The sequence below is a fragment of the Chanodichthys erythropterus genome, chromosome 22, assembly GCF_024489055.1.
Source record: "Chanodichthys erythropterus isolate Z2021 chromosome 22, ASM2448905v1, whole genome shotgun sequence".
Taxonomy (NCBI): domain Eukaryota; kingdom Metazoa; phylum Chordata; class Actinopteri; order Cypriniformes; family Xenocyprididae; genus Chanodichthys; species Chanodichthys erythropterus.
In genome coordinates this window covers 35,724,134-35,742,668 of record NC_090242.1, presented here as the reverse complement: position 1 = coordinate 35,742,668, position 18,535 = coordinate 35,724,134, and the positions used below count along the sequence as shown (strand labels likewise).

General features: G+C 41.1%; 2 protein-coding genes across 2 annotated transcripts; one reads left to right on the top strand and one right to left on the bottom strand.

The window, feature by feature from the left end:
• Positions 1 to 2,044: 2,044 nt before the first annotated feature.
• On the top strand, positions 2,045 to 7,115 carry LOC137012530 (E3 ubiquitin-protein ligase TRIM35-like). The gene is made up of 6 exons (XM_067375814.1): positions 2,045 to 2,631; positions 3,888 to 3,983; positions 4,086 to 4,316; positions 4,418 to 4,440; positions 4,535 to 4,653; positions 4,731 to 7,115. The coding sequence occupies exons 1-6, from the start codon at positions 2,236 to 2,238 to the stop codon at positions 5,453 to 5,455; spliced, it is 1,590 nt and encodes a 529-aa protein (XP_067231915.1). The 5' UTR covers positions 2,045 to 2,235; the 3' UTR covers positions 5,456 to 7,115.
• A 6,191-nt stretch (positions 7,116 to 13,306) lies between these two features.
• Positions 13,307 to 18,220, bottom strand: LOC137012535 (zinc finger and SCAN domain-containing protein 1-like). Its single transcript, XM_067375820.1, has 3 exons — positions 18,136 to 18,220; positions 16,852 to 17,989; positions 13,307 to 13,539 (listed from the first exon to the last, which is right to left on the bottom strand). Coding segments are annotated over exons 1-3 (1,143 nt in total). The 5' UTR covers positions 18,138 to 18,220; the 3' UTR covers positions 13,307 to 13,536.
• Positions 18,221 to 18,535: the final 315 nt, after the last annotated feature.

Below are 18,535 nucleotides of genomic sequence, written 5' to 3'. Positions count from 1 at the left end.
CATTATCGATTATTATTTGTGCTGTGCATATATTATTCAATCTCTTAATCTTCGGCAGAAGAGAGAAATTAATCTTGCTGATTCTCTCGTCAAAGTGAATCACAGTTTCTCTGTTTCAAGGCATGTGGCTGAATTAAAAGAATTATATATATATATAAATATATATATATATATATATATATATATATATATATATATATATATATAAAAATAAATAAATATATATATATATATATATATATTTTTTTTTTTTTTTTTTTTTTTAAATAATTTTCAATGATCTTTTTTTATTAGACAGCTCTGTGTAATACTTGATTCTGATTGGTCAATCGCGCCATCCAGCGGTATGTTATGCTGCCTTCACATGCTATCAGAAATTATTAGACGTCTATTAGACATAAAATTGCTTGCTGGGGGTTTTCTTTTTCAGTATCTTAAAATAATTAATTTGTGTTAGAGGATATAAAAAGGGAGGGGAAATATGTCATTATGATATAAGGGAGCGCGGGGCACAAACTAACGCGGGGTTAGTTGTAACATATGGTTTAAATACTTCCACACACGCTAGCATGAAGAAACTTAACAGATTTAATAGTTGCCATATCGACAATATATAGAGAAATAATTGCGCCAAAATAAAATAAAAAATCTTTGGAAGATATTACTGAACATTTATTTAACAATAGCAAAAAGTACATTTCTTACTTAAGTTAATTTTTCATCTATATTTTTTGCTTTTATTTAAAATTAGACACATCTGCTATTGTTTTAATCTCCAATCTGTTGTTTAGCGGATCGGGTAGTTCTTTAATGCTTCACTAACTATCAGAAGGCACTAACCAGGGGCACGTTCAAGCTCAAACCGGTGCGCAACGTATTGCTACGTTTTCCGGTTTGAACGACATGTTTCCTGGAAACGGTGTGCATCTCTGTGCAAAGGGTTTGAGATGCGTTTTCTCTTATTTGGTGGGTGTGTCAGAAATGTCAGCCCAATCAGCTGCAAGATGTATATAAACCACGCGGTATTAAAGAGACAGCTTGCACAATGAGTATTAATGTAATATAAAAATACTATACTTCTATATTTTGCTGTTGTATTGAGAAGTGACACTTTAATAAACTTTTCTATACTCCTCTGATTATAATGGTAAATATTACAATATCAAAGCACAACAACAGTGATCAGCATTAATGATAAGCTTATTAAACAATAAAAGATCATAACACAGTCTTAAAGGTAAGAAGTGGATTATCCTTCACCTGAAATGTTTGTCTTTTCATCCTGAAATGCAAGGCAAGTGTTGGATCACAATAATGAGAAGTTTCCACAAATCCCTTCACTCGATTGGGATGTTCTCTTTTATTCTGGACGGCAAGGGCAGTGACTGTAACATCGAGCGTATTTTGCAGTATTAAACACCTATTTATACCGACTTCATCAGGCTCCGAAAATTCTTCAGAAAGAACACAAAGAATGTCCTTCTCAGCTGCCATAGTTGCAACTCTTGCGTCATCAGAACGGGGTGTTCAACGCGCCACCGTTTCCGTTTAAAAAATGTTTTGCAACGTTTTTGTCGGGGCTGAACGCAGCCCTGGTCCAGTTGCGCAGATAGGGTTCAGCTCTGTGTTTTTCTGAATGTCTGGATATGTTTCTTCATCTGTTTGCCTGTATTGTTTTGATCTATAGCTGTGTTTTACAGAGTGTACTACAAAATTATTTAAATTAGAATTTCTAAAAAAATCTCTCTCTCTCTCTCTCTCTCTCTCTCTCTCTCTCTATATATATATATATATATCTATATATATATATATATATGCTATTTCATAAGAAAAAAATGTCTTTTATTGACAAAATATTTTAGTTTGTCATGTATATTTTTTAATCAAGTCAGAAATTTTTAGCTCTCTGTTCATGTTACAATGTGCCCCACCTATGGGGCATGTTGTCACATTTCACTTCCCTTCTTTCGGGGTAAAAAAAGAAAAATGTATACACTGTATTAATGAGACAAAGCCATATTTGTACCAGACATGTGTGAAATGAATGTGGAACAAAAGAAATTCCCTGAACCCATAAGTAGATTTACACAAACTGAGAAAGTCAAAAAGCATTAGGTTGTGCCCCGCTCTCCTTACACTTCACCAGTCGGTGGCGGTAATACCAATTTGTTGTTTGTCAACCACCAGTAAAATCTCAAAAGAAGGAGGAAACGAAAGTGAAACTTAGTTAGAAAGATGGCGTCACAATCTTTTGCTGAGGAGGATTTCTCTTGTCCAGTGTGCTGTGATATTTATATAAATCCTGTTCTTCTGTCATGTAGCCACAGTGTTTGTTCATTCTGTATTCAGAGATATTGGGAAAATAAAACATCAAAAGAGTGTCCGGTTTGCCGAACAACATCTTCAAATGATCATCCTCCATTAAATCTGGCATTGAAGAACCTGTGTGAGAGTTTCCTACAGGAGAAAAGATCTTCATCTGAAGATGAAACGGTCTGCAGCTTTCACAAAGAGAAGCTCAAACTCTTCTGTCTGGATGATCAACAGCTCGTGTGTTTGGTGTGTCGAGACTCCAGAAAACACTCCAACCACAGATTCTGTCCTGTAGATGAAGCTGCGATGGACAATAAGGTCAGATAAATGATGTTCAAAACATATTATTAAATCATCAAATGTCAATAATTATTGACAGACATTTTCACAAACCAAGACTGAATGAATAAATAAATAAATACTCGCGTGGGTTTATTCAAATGATCCAAAGATCACCCAGGTGAAAAAAAAAAAAGTACATTTCTATAGTGTACTTAAAGTGCTCTATTTTGGCACACTAATTAAGTACTTAAAATGCTAAAAAAAATCTTCTTTAGTACTTCTTAAGAACATCTAAGTACTCAACTGTGCTATTTTGAGACACCATGAATATGAACTAAAATGTGCTTTTAATATATCTCTGTATTTAAAAAAATGTATTTAGTTACCACATAGTGTACTACAAGTGTCTCAAAATAGCACAGTTGAGTACACTTAGATGTTCTGAAGATTATCTTCAGTACTAAAGAGAACTTTTAGTATTTTAAGTACAAAATTAGTGCACGAAAATAGAGCACTTTAAGTACATTATAGAAATGTTTTTGTTTCTTTTTTCCTGGGCAGATACATCAAAGAGCAATTTACAAATAAAAAAAACTGAATTTGCTAAATTTGCTCTTTGTCTTTAATTAATAATTTTATTCTGACTTTAAGCCATAATCAGATTGTAAAAGTTGTAAAACTGCTAATTTTATGCTAATAAATAAAATAAAAAATTTTATCGGTCAAGTATAATCTTAAGTATAAATAAATAAATGTGTCTGGTTTTAAGGCCTGTGTTCCTCTGGTATTGTGAGGACTTTTATGTAATTTCCTGCTCTGCATCATGTTTTGTAGTGTTTTGTAGTCCTTTGTAGTTCTTGTTGATTAGTTCTGTGAATATCCTTTTTGAATGTAATGTTTCGTGAGCTCATTCTCTTCCCAGTTCTCACTTTGCTTTAGATTTGTTTGTATCGGCCCTGTTAATAAAATTCACTGTGTTTGGTTCCAGCTCTCTTGCTTTTTTGAGGTTCCCCCCACATTACAGATAATGAGTAAAACATTTTTTTCTGGATTACAGCAATAAGAATTTGAGAGAAAAATAAGCTTAACTGATTTATTTCTTCAGACACTTACACTGTAATGTTTTTTTTTAATATTTCAGTTTAGTGCATCGTCAGTTTAAGTACAAATATTTTGAGTTATGGTGCATCTGTCAGCACAAATCCACTCCCTCCACTGTCTGTATATATATATATATAAAAAAAGGAAAAAACCCAAAAATTCAAAAGATTCAATTTGTTGTTTTCTTTCAGGAGATACTCAAATCTTCATTGGAACGCTTACAGGAGGAACTGAGAATATCTGTGAATCATGAAGAGAATCTGTGTAAAACTGCTGATGATATTAAGGTTTGAAATAAACAATGTGATTAAAAGTGTAGTGTGTATACTGATGAAGTGTAGATACTGATGTAGATCTAGTTTGGCCAATATTGTTGTCTTTTATTTCAGTTTCAAGCTCACCTCACAGAGACGAAGATTAAAGAGGAGTTTGAGGAGCTTCACCAGTTTCTACGCAATGAAGAAGCGTTCAGAATAACAGCGCTGAGAGAGGAAGAAGAGCAGAGGAATCAGATGATGGAGGAAAAGATGGAGGAGACGACCAAACAGATTTCATCTATCACAAGCATAATTCAAGATATAGAGAAGCAGATGAAGGCTGAAGATGTTTCATTCCTGCAGGTGTCAATGAATCTTCATTATTCTCCATATGAATGTCAATTTCAGAGATTTAAGCCAAAATCAATTTTGCTGAATAATTTGCATTTATTCTTTCTTTGCAGGACATTGAGGCCACATTGCAAAGGTTTGTGTTTCATGTCTGTTTCTCTCTGACCTTCTGAACTCAATCCATCATCATCATCATCATCATCATCTCTGACTCTTGAATGTTGTTTCAGAGCCCAGTACAGCCTTCCAGATCCAGACCTCAGTCCAAGTGTGACGATCACTTTCACAGATCACCTGACCAACCTGAAGCTCAATGTCTTACAGAAGATGCAGGACAATGCTGGTGAAAGTGAGTATGACAGAATGCAACAATGATTTCTGTGTTATTTGTCTTAATGTGTGTGTGTATCTGTTCTCTCTCTTCAGCTTCAGAGTTCAGCATCAATCGTTCTAATTTCCTAATTGATGAAGTCAAAAATAATGAATACAAGCATTTTCAAAGTACTGGAGGAAATATGTTTGGAGGCCAACAGTCCAAAAAAGGACCACTGCAAGAAGTGAAAGAAATGAAACCCCAGGCCAAGTTATATTTTAAAGGCTTTAGGCAAAAAGTGAAAGAAATGGAACCCCAGCCCAAGTTATATTTTAAAGACTTTAGGCAAGAAGTGAAAGAAATGGAACCCCAGGCCAAGTTATATTTTAAAGGCTTTAGGCAAAAAGTGAAAGAAATGGAACCCCAGCCCAAGTTATATTTTAAAGACTTTAGGCAAGAAGTGAAAGAAATGAAACCCCAGCCCAAGTTATATTTTAAAGACTTTAGGCAAGAAGTGAAAGAAATGGAACCCCAGCCCAAGTTATATTTTAAAGACTTTAGGCAAGAAGTGAAAGAAATGGAACCCCAGCCCAAGTTATATTTTAAAGACTTTAGGCAAGAAGTGAAAGAAATGGAACCCCAGCCCAAGTTATATTTTAAAGACTTTAGGCAAGAAGTGAAAGAAATGAAACCCCAGCCCAAGTTATCTTTTAAAGACTTTAGGCAAGAAGTGAAAGAAATGAAACCCCAGCCCAAGGTATCTTTTGAAGACTTTAGGCAAGAAGTGAAAGAAATGGAACCCCAGGCCAAGTTATCTTTTAAAGACTTAAAGAAGTGAAAGAAATGAAACCCCAGGCCAAGTTATATTTTAAAGGCTTTAGGCAAGAAGTGAAAGAAATGGAACCCCAGGCCAAGTTATATTTTAAAGGCTTTAGGCAAAAAGTGAAAGAAATGGAACCCCAGCCCAAGTTATATTTTAAAGACTTTAGGCAAAAAGTGAAAGAAATGGAACCCCAGCCCAAGGTATCTTTTGAAGACTTTAGGCAAGAAGTGAAAGAAATGGAACCCCAGCCCAAGTTATCTTTTAAAGACTTTAGGCAAGAAGTGAAAGAAATGGAACCCCAGCCCAAGTTATCTTTTAAAGACTTTAGGCAAGAAGTGAAAGAAATGGAACCCCAGCCCAAGGTATCTTTTGAAGACTTTAGGCAAGAAGTGAAAGAAATGAAAACCCAGCCCAAGGTATCTTTTGAAGACTTTAGGCAAGAAGTGAAAGAAATGAAACCCCAGCCCAAGGTATCTTTTGAAGACTTTAGGCAAGAAGTGAAAGAAATGGAACCCCAGCCCAAGGTATCTTTTGAAGACTTTAGGCAAGAAGTGAAAGAAATGAAACCCCAGCCCAAGGTATCTTTTGAAGACTTTAGGCAAGAAGTGAAAGAAATGGAACCCCAGCCCAAGTTATCTTTTAAAGACTTTAGGCAAGAAGTGAAAGAAATGAAACCCCAGCCCAAGTTATCTTTTAAAGGCTTTAGGCAAAAAGTGAAAGAAATGGAACCCCAGCCCAAGTTATCTTTTAAAGGCTTTAGGCAAAAAGTGAAAGAAATGGAACCCCAGCCCAAGGTATCTTTTGAAGACTTTAGGCAAGAAGTGAAAGAAATGGAACCCCAGCCCAAGTTATCTTTTAAAGACTAAGGGTGCTTTCACACTTTGTTCAATTGCCTGGACTGAACCAGAGTTCGATTGCCCGCCCCTCCCCCTGCCCCCACTGGACTGTGTTCACATTATATTATTTGGGTCCGAACCACGGTTCGTTTGCATCATCAAACTAGCAGCTGTTTACTCTGTTGTTTAGTAACGACGGTGCAGGAGAAGGCGGCAAAATGCATAACGTTGCTCTCCTCACTTTTATATTTTTGTTTTTGAACTGTTGGTTTTGTTCATAATAGCACTTGCATCTATCTGCCACAAATGTAGAAAGCTGAAGGCAAGCAGAAATGAGATACACTACACTACACTACACTACAGCTATGTTCCTTTGTTCTCCTTTTCCCGCCACTAATCAGTTGTCATGGACACTCATTTATGATCACACCTGTCAATCTTTGAGTTAATCATCATTGTGTATTTAAGTTCCTCATTTTCTTTTAATTCATTGTCGAGTATTGTTTGTGCTATGCATATATTCTTCAAACTCTTAATCTTCGGCAGAAGAGAGAAATGAATCTTGCTGATTCTCTCGTGAGAAGTGAATCGCAGTTTCTCTCTGTTTCAAGGCATGTGATTTACTGTTTGCTACTGATGTCATGCTTTCATGTGCATGCTCTCCTTGAACTCAGGATCAAAGCCTGGGTTGACAGAGAGCATTGATGATCAGCGTCATAGTACCAACAAAGCCTAAATGAATCGGTTTGATTTTTTTCAACTTGAAACTAATCCTGTAACCCTGAGTTTGTTCAACTACCATCATGGTATATAGGGCTGAAACGATTAAAAAAAATTGTCTACAAATTTTTTTGTTGTCCAATAGTCTTTTGATCTCGTATGACCTATTTGAAGGGCCGGCAATATTGCTGTTTGACCAGTGGGGCGCTGTAGCGCAATACTGTAATGCAGGTCTCAGATAAAATCCAATAGAAGAAGACAGAGACACAGCGCTTCAGAGTGCATAGTACAAATGAAGTCGAACCTGTAAAATGTGGGAGATTAGCATTCACCATACAAACAAAATGTTTAGCATAACTACAAAAAAAATTCTGTCATGCAGGCTGGGCTGCATTAATACACAGGCTTACCTGGGCTTAAAGGGAACCCCTGGTGTTAAGACTTGTATGGCTTAATATAACGTAAATGATGTCTCTTACTGAAATATGTAGTAGAAAACCATGAAAGATTTACGTTTAAAAAAAAAAATCCATGACGTATTTGGACCGATTTGGCCAATGGGCGGCACCATTTTGTTTAGGTGCACAGTGCGTTCTATGTCGATGACGTCAAATGGTTTCACTCACTGAGCTACTGACACTGTCCTATTACTATTTTTACCGCAACACAACTCGGAATATAATATACGATGCCACATTCTGCAGCTTGTGGTTGTAATTTTCAACCATCTTCAGAACACAAATTAAGATATTTTTGTTGAAATCCGATGGCTCCGTGAGGCCTGCATAGCATGGCATTTCCTCTCTCAAAATCCATTAATGTACTAAAAACATATTTAAATCAGTTCATGTGAGTACAGTGGTTCAATATTAATATTATAAAGTGATGAGAATATTTTTGGTGCGCCAAAAAACCAAAATAACCATGTAGTGTGTGAATTGTATAAGGTTATTTTGTCATTTAACAAAGGAGTCGACCCCCCCCCCCCCCCCTCCAATACGTTATTAAAGCCGCGACAGTTGAGTGCATGAAGTGTCCAACATTTCACATTTCATTTTTTCCGTTGTTTTTTTTAGTGCATCATCCGGGTATTTAAAGTGTACTTTTTCTTTTTGGAATTTTCAGTGTGAACGCACTACTTACATTATTTATACTTATGCACTATTCTATGACGTTTTTAAGTATGCAAATTGGGATGCACCTACTGCTTCATGAAGCTTTGAAGCGTTATGAATCAGTTTCGAATCAGCTGTTCAGAGCGCCAAAGTCACATGATGCAGTCTCAGCAGTCTGGCGGTTTGACACACGATCCGAATCATGATTTGACACAAAAGATTCATAACGCTCCAAAGCTTCATGATACAATGTTTTGAAATTGGCCATCACTATATAATAGGGCTGGGTAAAAAATATTGATTTCTCGATTTTAATCGATTCTCATTTTTATGAACCGATATTGATACTTAAATCCCAAAAATCTATTAGTTTAGTCTGTTTTCAGTTGATGAATGAGCAGAATATGTAGCGCCTCCCATCCAATAAATCACAATAATCTTTGTGCTTTGTTACTTTTGATATGAAGCAAAGTCTCAGATTTCAAATGACGTGCATCTTATTATGAGATTCAAAAAATAAATATCACTTTGGTGAACTTTTGGCTGTTTAATGTGGCGTGACAGATCGCTTTAGCACCTCAGTTAAAGAGAAGCGGCAGCACGAGCGCATGTGATCATCCTCTCCTCCACTTTAATACCAGTTACAGCGCAAAATAAACATGCATGAACATCTGAAGGTATGTTAAAAGATACAGTACAACTTACTGAAATCCGTATCATGTCTTGTGTAATCGCTCAATCAGTGTTTCAACCTCGGTCTAGCTAGCCTCTGTTTCAGGATCGCTTAGAGCACCTTTAATTTTTGTTCTGAAGATTTACGAAGGTTTTAGGGGTGTGGAACGACATGAGTGTTAGTATTTAATGACATTATTTTCATTTTTGGGTGAACTAACCCTTTAAGTGCATTATCCTATCTTAACTATGGATAGGAAACGGGAAACGGCTTTACCTTTTCAACGGAGCTTATGAAAATTTCAATCTCTGCCGCACTGAATTTAAAAGCGCGCCATTGTTTCTCCATATTGATTTTAGGTTTACCTCAGGATCAGTTTGCGTGTGTCATTGGTTGCTTGGTAACAGACCTGACAGTTGATTACCGAACTCGATGTAGCTGTTTAAGATTTCCTAAATACAGATAAGATGAGATTTTGTAAGATAGGATAAGAATCCTAAATTAAGTTAAGATTTGCTTCTGTAATACTAATTTGTGAAAAATCCTAAATTAACTATCATATCTTAAGTTAAGACCTAAGATTGGGGCTATTTCTCAATATGCGTTCTCCAGCGATCTTGCGTCCTTGTGTTCTTGCTTTACGTCATCATCAACCGTCGAAGTTCATTCCAATACTCAAGAGGCGTTTCTCAATGTCAAGGAAGGATCCTCGGAAGCCAGAATTTCGAGGATGCTACATCATCGACATCCGTCAAAGGACTGTTCCAATGTCGAGGATCCTCGGAATTTCAAACAAGGCCTGAGTCCTTTGTTCAAAAAATATCCCATACACAGGAAAGGATGCATATGTGTAGCCTTCGCGCTCTCAAATCACCCACAATCCTATGCGTGCAGCTTAGCAATCTTGTTCAAAAATGTTTAAAAAAATGTTGGACGTTAGTGGGCAATATGCTTTCAAATGTAAGTATATTTACGTTACCAAACATTTGTTATAACTGTAGTAAATATGTCAGATAAATAAAGTTTTATGTTTAAATGCCAGTACAAATTACTACCGTATTGATATTATAAATTATACAAATACAAATTACGTTATTGATGGCTAACTGAACCGGACCGTCATTTAACAATTGTTAGTGTAACAGATGTTATATCAATTTATTAATTTCACACAAAATCTCTCCCAGTATTTTTATACTGATTATGTAATGACGCAATGACGTGCACTTGCTAGTCTGTTCCATTTACGTGTTCTCCGAATGCTAAAGAGGAGCCTCTCCTAGCCTCTGAAGGAAGTAACTTGGAAGGACCAAAACGCCTAAGAAAGCAAGAACGGAGGACGCATGAAAGTGCCCGGATGTGTTCTTGATATCGAGGATGCATCGAATGCAAACTTGAGAGAATCGAACCGTTAAAAATCCCAGAAGACGCTGCAGGCGGTCGACATACGGAAGCCTGTAAGCTTTAAAGTTCTCTAAGATTCCAGCTACAAGCTCCCAAATACGTGACGGCTCGTGAAAGTAAACCGTTTGTTTTGCTTAATTTGAATAAAATGATCACCTGAAGAAAGCCTGTTATGTTGTATTTATTGTGCATTAGCCACTTATAATATGCTGGGACAATCAGTTGAGCAACAAGATCGCCGTTCTCTGTCCTAGCGTCCTTCCGAGATCGTTCTTTCAAGGTCGCCTGGCAAGACTCCACGAGAACGCAAGTCCGTTCTCTGCGTTCTTGGAATTGAGAAACAACCGAAATTGTATGTAATACGCCAGCTAGCCTCTAGTTACCATGGCAACAAAGACAAACCAGCAAGAAAATACATTTTAAAAAGCAGTTGCAAATGTTGGGCTATACATACTCATCTTTTCAATAATAAAATGTGCAACACTTTACGTTTTACTACCAAATTAGCCTATATGTAATATCTAATTAATTTAACTTACAGTGCGTTTTCATTGACATTTCAGGATTTCGGGACAAGCGAGCTCCCGAACATAATGCGTGATGGGATAAGCTAAAATTTAAAATTAAAATTTTAATTTAAGCCTCGAATACCGTTTTAAAGCAAGTGTGGGTAGCTATTTGGATAAGGCATATTGGTGCGTTCCAAACTGCATATATCGTCCTGGGCACTTCGGAGTTTAAAATAATCATGGCCGCTATATTGAAGGGTCATTCCAAACCGAAGTGCTCAAAACTGGCCACTTCAAAGGGCCCTTCGGAATGAAGAATTTCGAAGGGTATGACTGATGGACACTTCGGGACACCACGATCCTTTGCACAGGGAAGTTGTTTGATGTCAAAGTACATGATTCGGAGTTCGATTTTTACCTATAAATGTATAGTATTTTTCTATTACTGTAATATTTACGAGTTAGATTTGGCACATTGTTATGGTCAAGACGACATTGTACTTAAGCAAAAAATACTTTACAGATCCATTTATCAGTCCATTCAAATGTTTCAAATACATATACACAATATAGCCTACAATATGGTGCGATAAACCAAAAATAAATAAACAAATAAATTAACGTTAAACAAAGGGCGCAGCTTGCACAATCTACTCCTCTTTGATTGTCTCGTTAAGATGAAGCAGAAGTGCCTTCCATAAAAAAAGAGTGTTTTTTTGACCCCTACACTCTTCATCCCTCCGAAGCTCTCTCTTCAACCCTTTGAATGGATTAGGGCATATGGATGAGCTCTTCCGAGTGGAACGCAGGGCCAGCCTCTCTTATTTGACACACCCTCTTCAGGTCTTGCAGTCTCTCTCTATAATGAGCTCATGAGTTGAATCAGGTGTGTTGGATGAGCATACAAAATGTGTAGTGCTGGTTTGAAAACCCCCTGGCCTATCCTAACTTTAACTAAAATTGAAATTTAAAGATGGACTTTGAGATTCATTTCTAAGTTGTTGTTTTTTTTTAATGGCGTCTAGATCATTTTCTGAGGAGGATTTATCTTGTCCGGTTTGCTGTGACATTTTTATAAATCCTGTTCTCCTGCCATGTAGCCACAGTGTTTGTTCAGTCTGTATTCAGAGGTTTTGGAACAATAAAAGATTTAAAGAGTGTCCGGTTTGCCGAGGAAGATCCTCAAATGATTGTCCTCCGTTGAATCTGGCTTTGAGGAACCTTTGCGAGAGTTTCCTACAGAAGAAAAGATCTTCATCTGGAGACGAAATGGTCTGCAGTGTTCACAATGATAAACTCAAACTATTTTGTCTGGATGATCAACAGCCCGTGTGTTTGGTGTGTCGAGACTCCAGAAAACACTCCAACCACAGATTCTGTCCCATCGATGAAGCTGCGATGGACAATAAGGTCAGATAAATGATGTTCAAAACATTTTATTAAATCATCAAATATCAATAATAATAATAATAAAAAAAATGTTGGTTTATACTAACAGGAACAATGCAGACTTAAAAAAAAAAAAAAAAAAAAAAAAAAATAAAAAATCAGTTAAAGGATTTGAGATCATAAAGATCATATATCGGATAAACCAAAGAGCAAAATTTGCTAAATTTGTCTCTAATTTAATACTTGTTTCCTGAAAATCCATTATCATATTGCAAAAGATGTAAAACTGCTAATTTTATGCTAGTAAATGTTTACATTTTAAATTGTATCGTATTGAAGTATATTCAAAGTATACTCAGAATTAATAATTCAATAAATAACTGTTTTAAGATATATGCTATGGAGGCTTATGGGTAGCAATATTCAATTTGAAATGTAATATGCAAAATGGCAATGCATTTCTGTATTTAAACTTACATTTTCCATACCATATGCAGATGGAGCGAAATAATTAATTTGCTTTTCCCTCCTAATATTCAATTTAAACATATTTGAATGTTTTGTAAGTTGCAAAATTAAAAATGTGACATAAAAATATCCCGTCGCAATATTGGAAATTCTTCGGTTAAACCAGTCAGTGGATATCACAAGCAATGTGCAGAGTTTTCGCGGGAGTTATAAGAAGTCTCAAGCCCTTTTTATTTGTTCATTATATAGGCCTAAAGAGCGAAAAGTAAAAACTAACGAGCTTTCGGTGCATATCTCGGAGACAACGAGAGAGAAAATCCCACTAAATGTATTTTATTTTATTAATATTTGCCTTGTGGCCCATAGTGAAAAAAAAAAAAAAATAAAATAACCCGGTCGCTCCCGGGATGCTTTGACATCAGCGCATCTGTGCTTGAACTTGAAGTGAGCAAAACTTTCTGCAGTGGTGGCGTTCACACAGTCACCAGTTCCCTGTCCTGAGAAACCTGACAAGATAAGTTCTTTGCATTAGAGGTCTGTGCGAGTGCACCTTCAGAGAACATTCAACCTTTGTGATCGGATTTTGGAGGAGAGACGGACTGAAACGGAGAGACCATTCTGTTATATTATTATTATATATTATTTCATTTTTGCAGTAGCCTATAACTAGTAAGCCTAAGCCAACAGTTTTCGTTTATATGTATTTTTGGCTTAGCCTATAGTTTTGAGGGACATACAGTATTATAGTGTAACAAAGTTCAATGTCAGGAAGGAAGAGGACAGGGTCAGCTTGACTACCGACTGCTTTATTTGGTTTTCAAAAATAACAAAAACAGGTGTGCAGACAGGCACAAAACGGTCCAATACAAACATAAGCAACTCCAGCCAACAATTCCAGCATCCAGAGGGTAAGCAGTCAGTAGTCCTTCTCTCTCTCCCCCACTCCTGTTTCTCCTGGCGTTATATACTCTCTCCACGCCAATTACTGAAACAAGAAACAGGTGTTCGTCATTTGCATTTAACCCACTCACTCAACCGCTCGTCTCCTGCCTCTCTCTCCCGCTGCAGACTTCGCTGAACCACGCCCCCCTCGCCACATACCCCCACCGCCCGACTCAGGCCGGGGAGCCATCCGGCCTGCAGCCCCCCCCCCCCCCATTTCTGGAGAGGAAATCGGCCACAGCCATCTGAACACCCGGCCTGTGGACCACCTTGAACTTAAAAGGCTGTAAAGCTAGATACCAACGAGTGATCCGCGCGTTGGTATCCTTCATGCGGTGGAGCCACTGCAGGGGAGCGTGGTCCGAACAGAGGGTGAATTCCCGTCCCAGGAGATAATATCGGAGGGTGAGGACGGCCCATCTGATGGCAAGACACTCCTTTTCTATGGTGCTGTACTTAGTCTCTCTCTTTGAGAGCTTCCGACTAATGTACAGCACCGGCCGCTCCTCCCCCTCCATCTCCTGGGACAGGACCGCACCCAGCCCCCTGTCCGACGCGTCTGTCTGCAACAGAAATGGGAGAGAAAAATCAGGAGAGTGTAATAGCGGCCCGCCACATAAAGCAGCCTTCACTTGGGTAAAGGCCTGCTGGCACGGCTCCGTCCACTGGACCGTATCTGGCGCCTCCTTTTTAGTGAGATCAGTCAAAGGGCTGGTGAGGTCCGAATAATTAGGAACAAATCTCCTATAATATCCCGCCAGCCCCAGGAACTGTCTCACCTCCTTTTTGGTCTTGGGGCGCGGACAGGTCGCAACTGCTGCAGTCTTATCAATTTGGGGACGCACCTGTCCATGTCCCAAGTGGAAGCCCAGATATCTTACTTCCACACGCCCAATTGCACACTTCTTCGGGTTGGCCGTGAGCCCAGCTCCTCTCAGCGATCTCAGGACGGCCCTTAAATGCTGCATATGCCGCTGCCAGTCATGACTAAATATAATTATGTCATCTAAATAGGCTGCAGCATACGCAGCATGGGGCCGTAGAATCCTATCCATGAGACGCTGAAAGGTAGCCGGTGCCCCGAACAGCCCGAACGGAAGAGTGACAAATTGGTGTAATCCGAACGGCGTTGTGAAAGCTGTTTTTTCTTTAGATAACGGCGACAAGGGGATCTGCCAATATCCCTTTGTTAAGTCCAGTGTCGAATAAAAACGAGCTGTACCGAGCCGATCAAGCAGTTCGTCCACCCGTGGCATTGGATACGCGTCGAATTTCGACACAGCATTCACCTTGCGATAATCCACACAGAACCGAACCGAGCCGTCCGTCTTAGGAACTAAAACTATCGGGCTCGCCCAGTTACTGCTGGATTCTTCTATTACCCCCATGTCAAGCATTGCCTCTAATTCTGTCTGAACCACTTTTTTCTTGTGCTCAGGCAAGCGATACGGCCGGCTGCGAACTACCACGCCCGGCTCTGTCTCGATATGGTGCTGAATCAGATTAGTACGGCCCGGTAGGGGGGAGAACACGTCCGCAAATTCTGCTTGTAATTTAGTGAGATCAGTGAGCTGGGAGGGCGAGAGATGATCTCCTCCCGGAGCCAGCGCAAGAGATTGAGGTTTGGAAATCGCCTCTGGCCCAAGATCATCCTCTCCACCAATCACCATCGCCAGCATCACTGCCTCTGCCTCATTCCATTTTTTGAGGAGATTGAGGTGATATATCTGACGTGCCCCCCTCCTATCCGACCGTATTACCTCATAATCGAGATCTCCGATTTGCCGTGTGACCTCAAATGGTCCTTGCCACTTTGCCAATAATTTAGAGCTTGACGTAGGGAGCAATACAAGCACTTTCTCTCCCGGTGTAAATTTTCGTAAATTAGTCCCCCTGTTATACAGCCGGCTCTGTTTGTCCTGGGCTTGTAACAAATTCTCCGTTGACAGCCGCCCCAAAGTGTGAAGTTTTGTTCTCAAGTCCATGACATACTGAATTTCGTTCTTACTTTGAGATGGTCCGTCCTCCCAAGTTTCTCTTAGAACATCCAAAACCCCGCGGGGCTGGCGTCCATAGAGAAGCTCGAAGGGGGAAAACCCCGTGGAGGCTTGCGGGACCTCTCGCACAGCGAACAACAGGGGTTCTAACCATTTATCCCAATTTTTGGCGTCCTCCTGAACGAATTTACGAATCATGGTTTTAAGCGTGCGATTAAAACGTTCGACCAGCCCGTCCGTTTGTGGGTGAAAGACGCTGGTACGGATCGTTTTAATGCCCAATAATTCATAAAGTTCGCGTAACGTACGTGACATAAACGCCGTGCCTTGATCGGTGAGGATTTCTTTTGGAATCCCCACCCGGGAGATTAAACTGAACAGTGCGTCCGCAACACTCTTAGCAGAAATGTTGCGGAGAGCCACTGCTTCAGGATATCGTGTTGCATAATCCACAATGACTAATGCAAAGCGATGTCCTCTAGATGATCGCTCTAATGGCCCGATGAGGTCCATACCAATTCTCTCGAAGGGGACCTGCATTAATGGAAGTGGGCGCAAAGGCGCTTTTGGGGTGGCCGGTGGATTCACCAGCTGACATTCACGACAAGACGCGCACCACCTGCGCACATTCTCATGAATGCCCGGCCAAAAAAATCGGGTCATGAGGCGATTTAGTGTTGTTGCCTGTCCTAAGTGTCCCGCCATAGGATTAGAATGAGCCGCCTGGAAAAGCATTTCCCGGCGGCTCTTTGGAACTAACAACTGGGTTGTATCTTCTTTTGTCTGGGTATCTTGGGTCACCCGATACAACCTATTTTTCACAACTGCAAAATATGGATAGGTAAGCGCGCGTCCAGGCTGGAGAGGCTGACCGTCGATGACTTGGACCTGTTCAAATGCACGTTTCAACGTCTCATCCTGAGACTGCTCCAGGGGAAAATCATCGCGCTCCGAGAGAATTATTCTCTCGATTTCACTCTGTTCCCCTGAAGCAGCACTCAGTGGTCCCCGATCAGTCTCTCCCGCCTGCACCCGCGCCTCCCCATCCACCGCATTTTTCCCCCAAGAGGCATCCGTGCATAAATAACCCAATAATTCAGAAAATGCTGGCCAATTTGTTCCCAGAATTAACGGATGCCGGAGGTGCGAATTAACTGCCACCTCAACACTATGTTTTTGTCCCCGGAATTGGATAATGACTGACACTACAGGATATTCCATTATATCCCCGTGCACACACCGCACCTTAACCACGCGGCTTGTATCCAATGCCCCGGATGAAATCAGGCTTTGATGGATCGAGGTTTGGTTACATCCTGAATCCACCAAAGCCTGATAGGTACCCCCTTGATACTCACAGGTATTTGGTACCAGCCAGCTTGACCGGGGGCAGCCTGCGGGGCGTCCGGGACCCGAACCATTGTCCCAACCTCCATCACCGGGCATTTATCTATGAAATGCTCCGGGTCCCCGCAACGCCAACAGGCCGGCCCAGACCTCCCCGCCGCCCCAGTGGCAGGGGGTGGGGTAAATGATTGGCGTGGAGAAAGCGGAGAAACAGGAGTGGGATCCCGTCCCGTGGAAACCAGTCCCGCCCTCCTGGGCGGGGCACGTGGAGTCCCGGACTGGCTCTGGTCAAACCCGCCCCGCCCCCGGGGCGGGACACGCGGATATCCAGGCGGCCGTGACCTGGGTAAAGGGACAGGATGAGAGAGAGGGACAGAAGATGGAGAGGGAGAGAGAGAAGCAGATGGGAGGGGTTCGCCGACCCCGGGGCACGCCACCATATGGTCCTCCGCGAGATGGATGGCCGAGTCCAGCGACGTGGGGCGGTGGCACTGGACCCACTCGGCTGTCTTCTTCGGTAGCCGAGTGATAAACTGCTCCAGCACCACTCGATCGACGATCTTCTCCACGTCGCTTCCCTCAGCCAACAGCCATTTGCGGCAGGAGTCCCGGAGCTGTTGGGCCATCACGAAGGGTCGGCCGGACTCAGCCAGCTCGAGCGAGCGGAAACGCTGTCGGTGTTCCTCAGGGCTCCGGCCGACCCGCTGGAGGATGGCCCTCTTCAGGTCGTCGAAGACCAGGAGATTCTGGACCGGAAGCTGCTGTGCCGCTATCTGGGACTCCCCGGAGAGCAGCGGGACCAGGCGCATCGGCCACTGGTCCCGCGGCCAGCCTGACAGCTCGGCCGTCTTTTCAAAAAGGTCCAGGAATGCCTCCGGGTCGTCCGCAGATCCCATTTTGTTGAATGGCAGGTGGGCGGGCACAGCGCGATGTTCCGTGGCTTCCGGTCGAACCTCCCGGTCAATCCAGCTCCGGAACCTCTCGCGGTCCTCCTGCTGGGCTTGGACGATGACTTGAAAAGATCTTTCCTGATCTCTCCGCAAGTCCAGCAGGGCCTGATGTTGTTCCTGTTGTAGGCCCGCGAGGCTGCTGATAATCTCCGCAAATGGCGTTCCGGAGGACGATTGCATGGCGGCGGCTTTCCTCTCCCTTCCCGGGTTTTCGGCACCAGTGTAACAAAGTTCAATGTCAGGAAGGAAGAGGACAGGGTCAGCTTGACTACCGACTGCTTTATTTGGTTTTCAAAAATAACAAAAACAGGTGTGCAGACAGGCACAAAACGGTCCAATACAAACATAAGCAACTCCAGCCAACAATTCCAGCATCCAGAGGGTAAGCAGTCAGTAGTCCTTCTCTCTCTCCCCCACTCCTGTTTCTCCTGGCGTTATATACTCTCTCCACGCCAATTACTGAAACAAGAAACAGGTGTTAGTCATTTGCATTTAACCCACTCACTCAACCGCTCGTCTCCTGCCTCTCTCTCCCGCTGCAGACTTCGCTGAACCACGCCCCCCTCGCCACATATAGGCTATGTAATTTACCGCAGTAAAGATAGTTTGCGGTTTGATATTCAGATTTCTTTTGGCTATAATTACGCAGTGCGCTGTCATAGACATGCAAATAATACCAAATATCGTTCTCCATGATTTGTGAATTAAGGTGACGCTGTCCTTTGGGCCGAAATCAGGTTTTTTT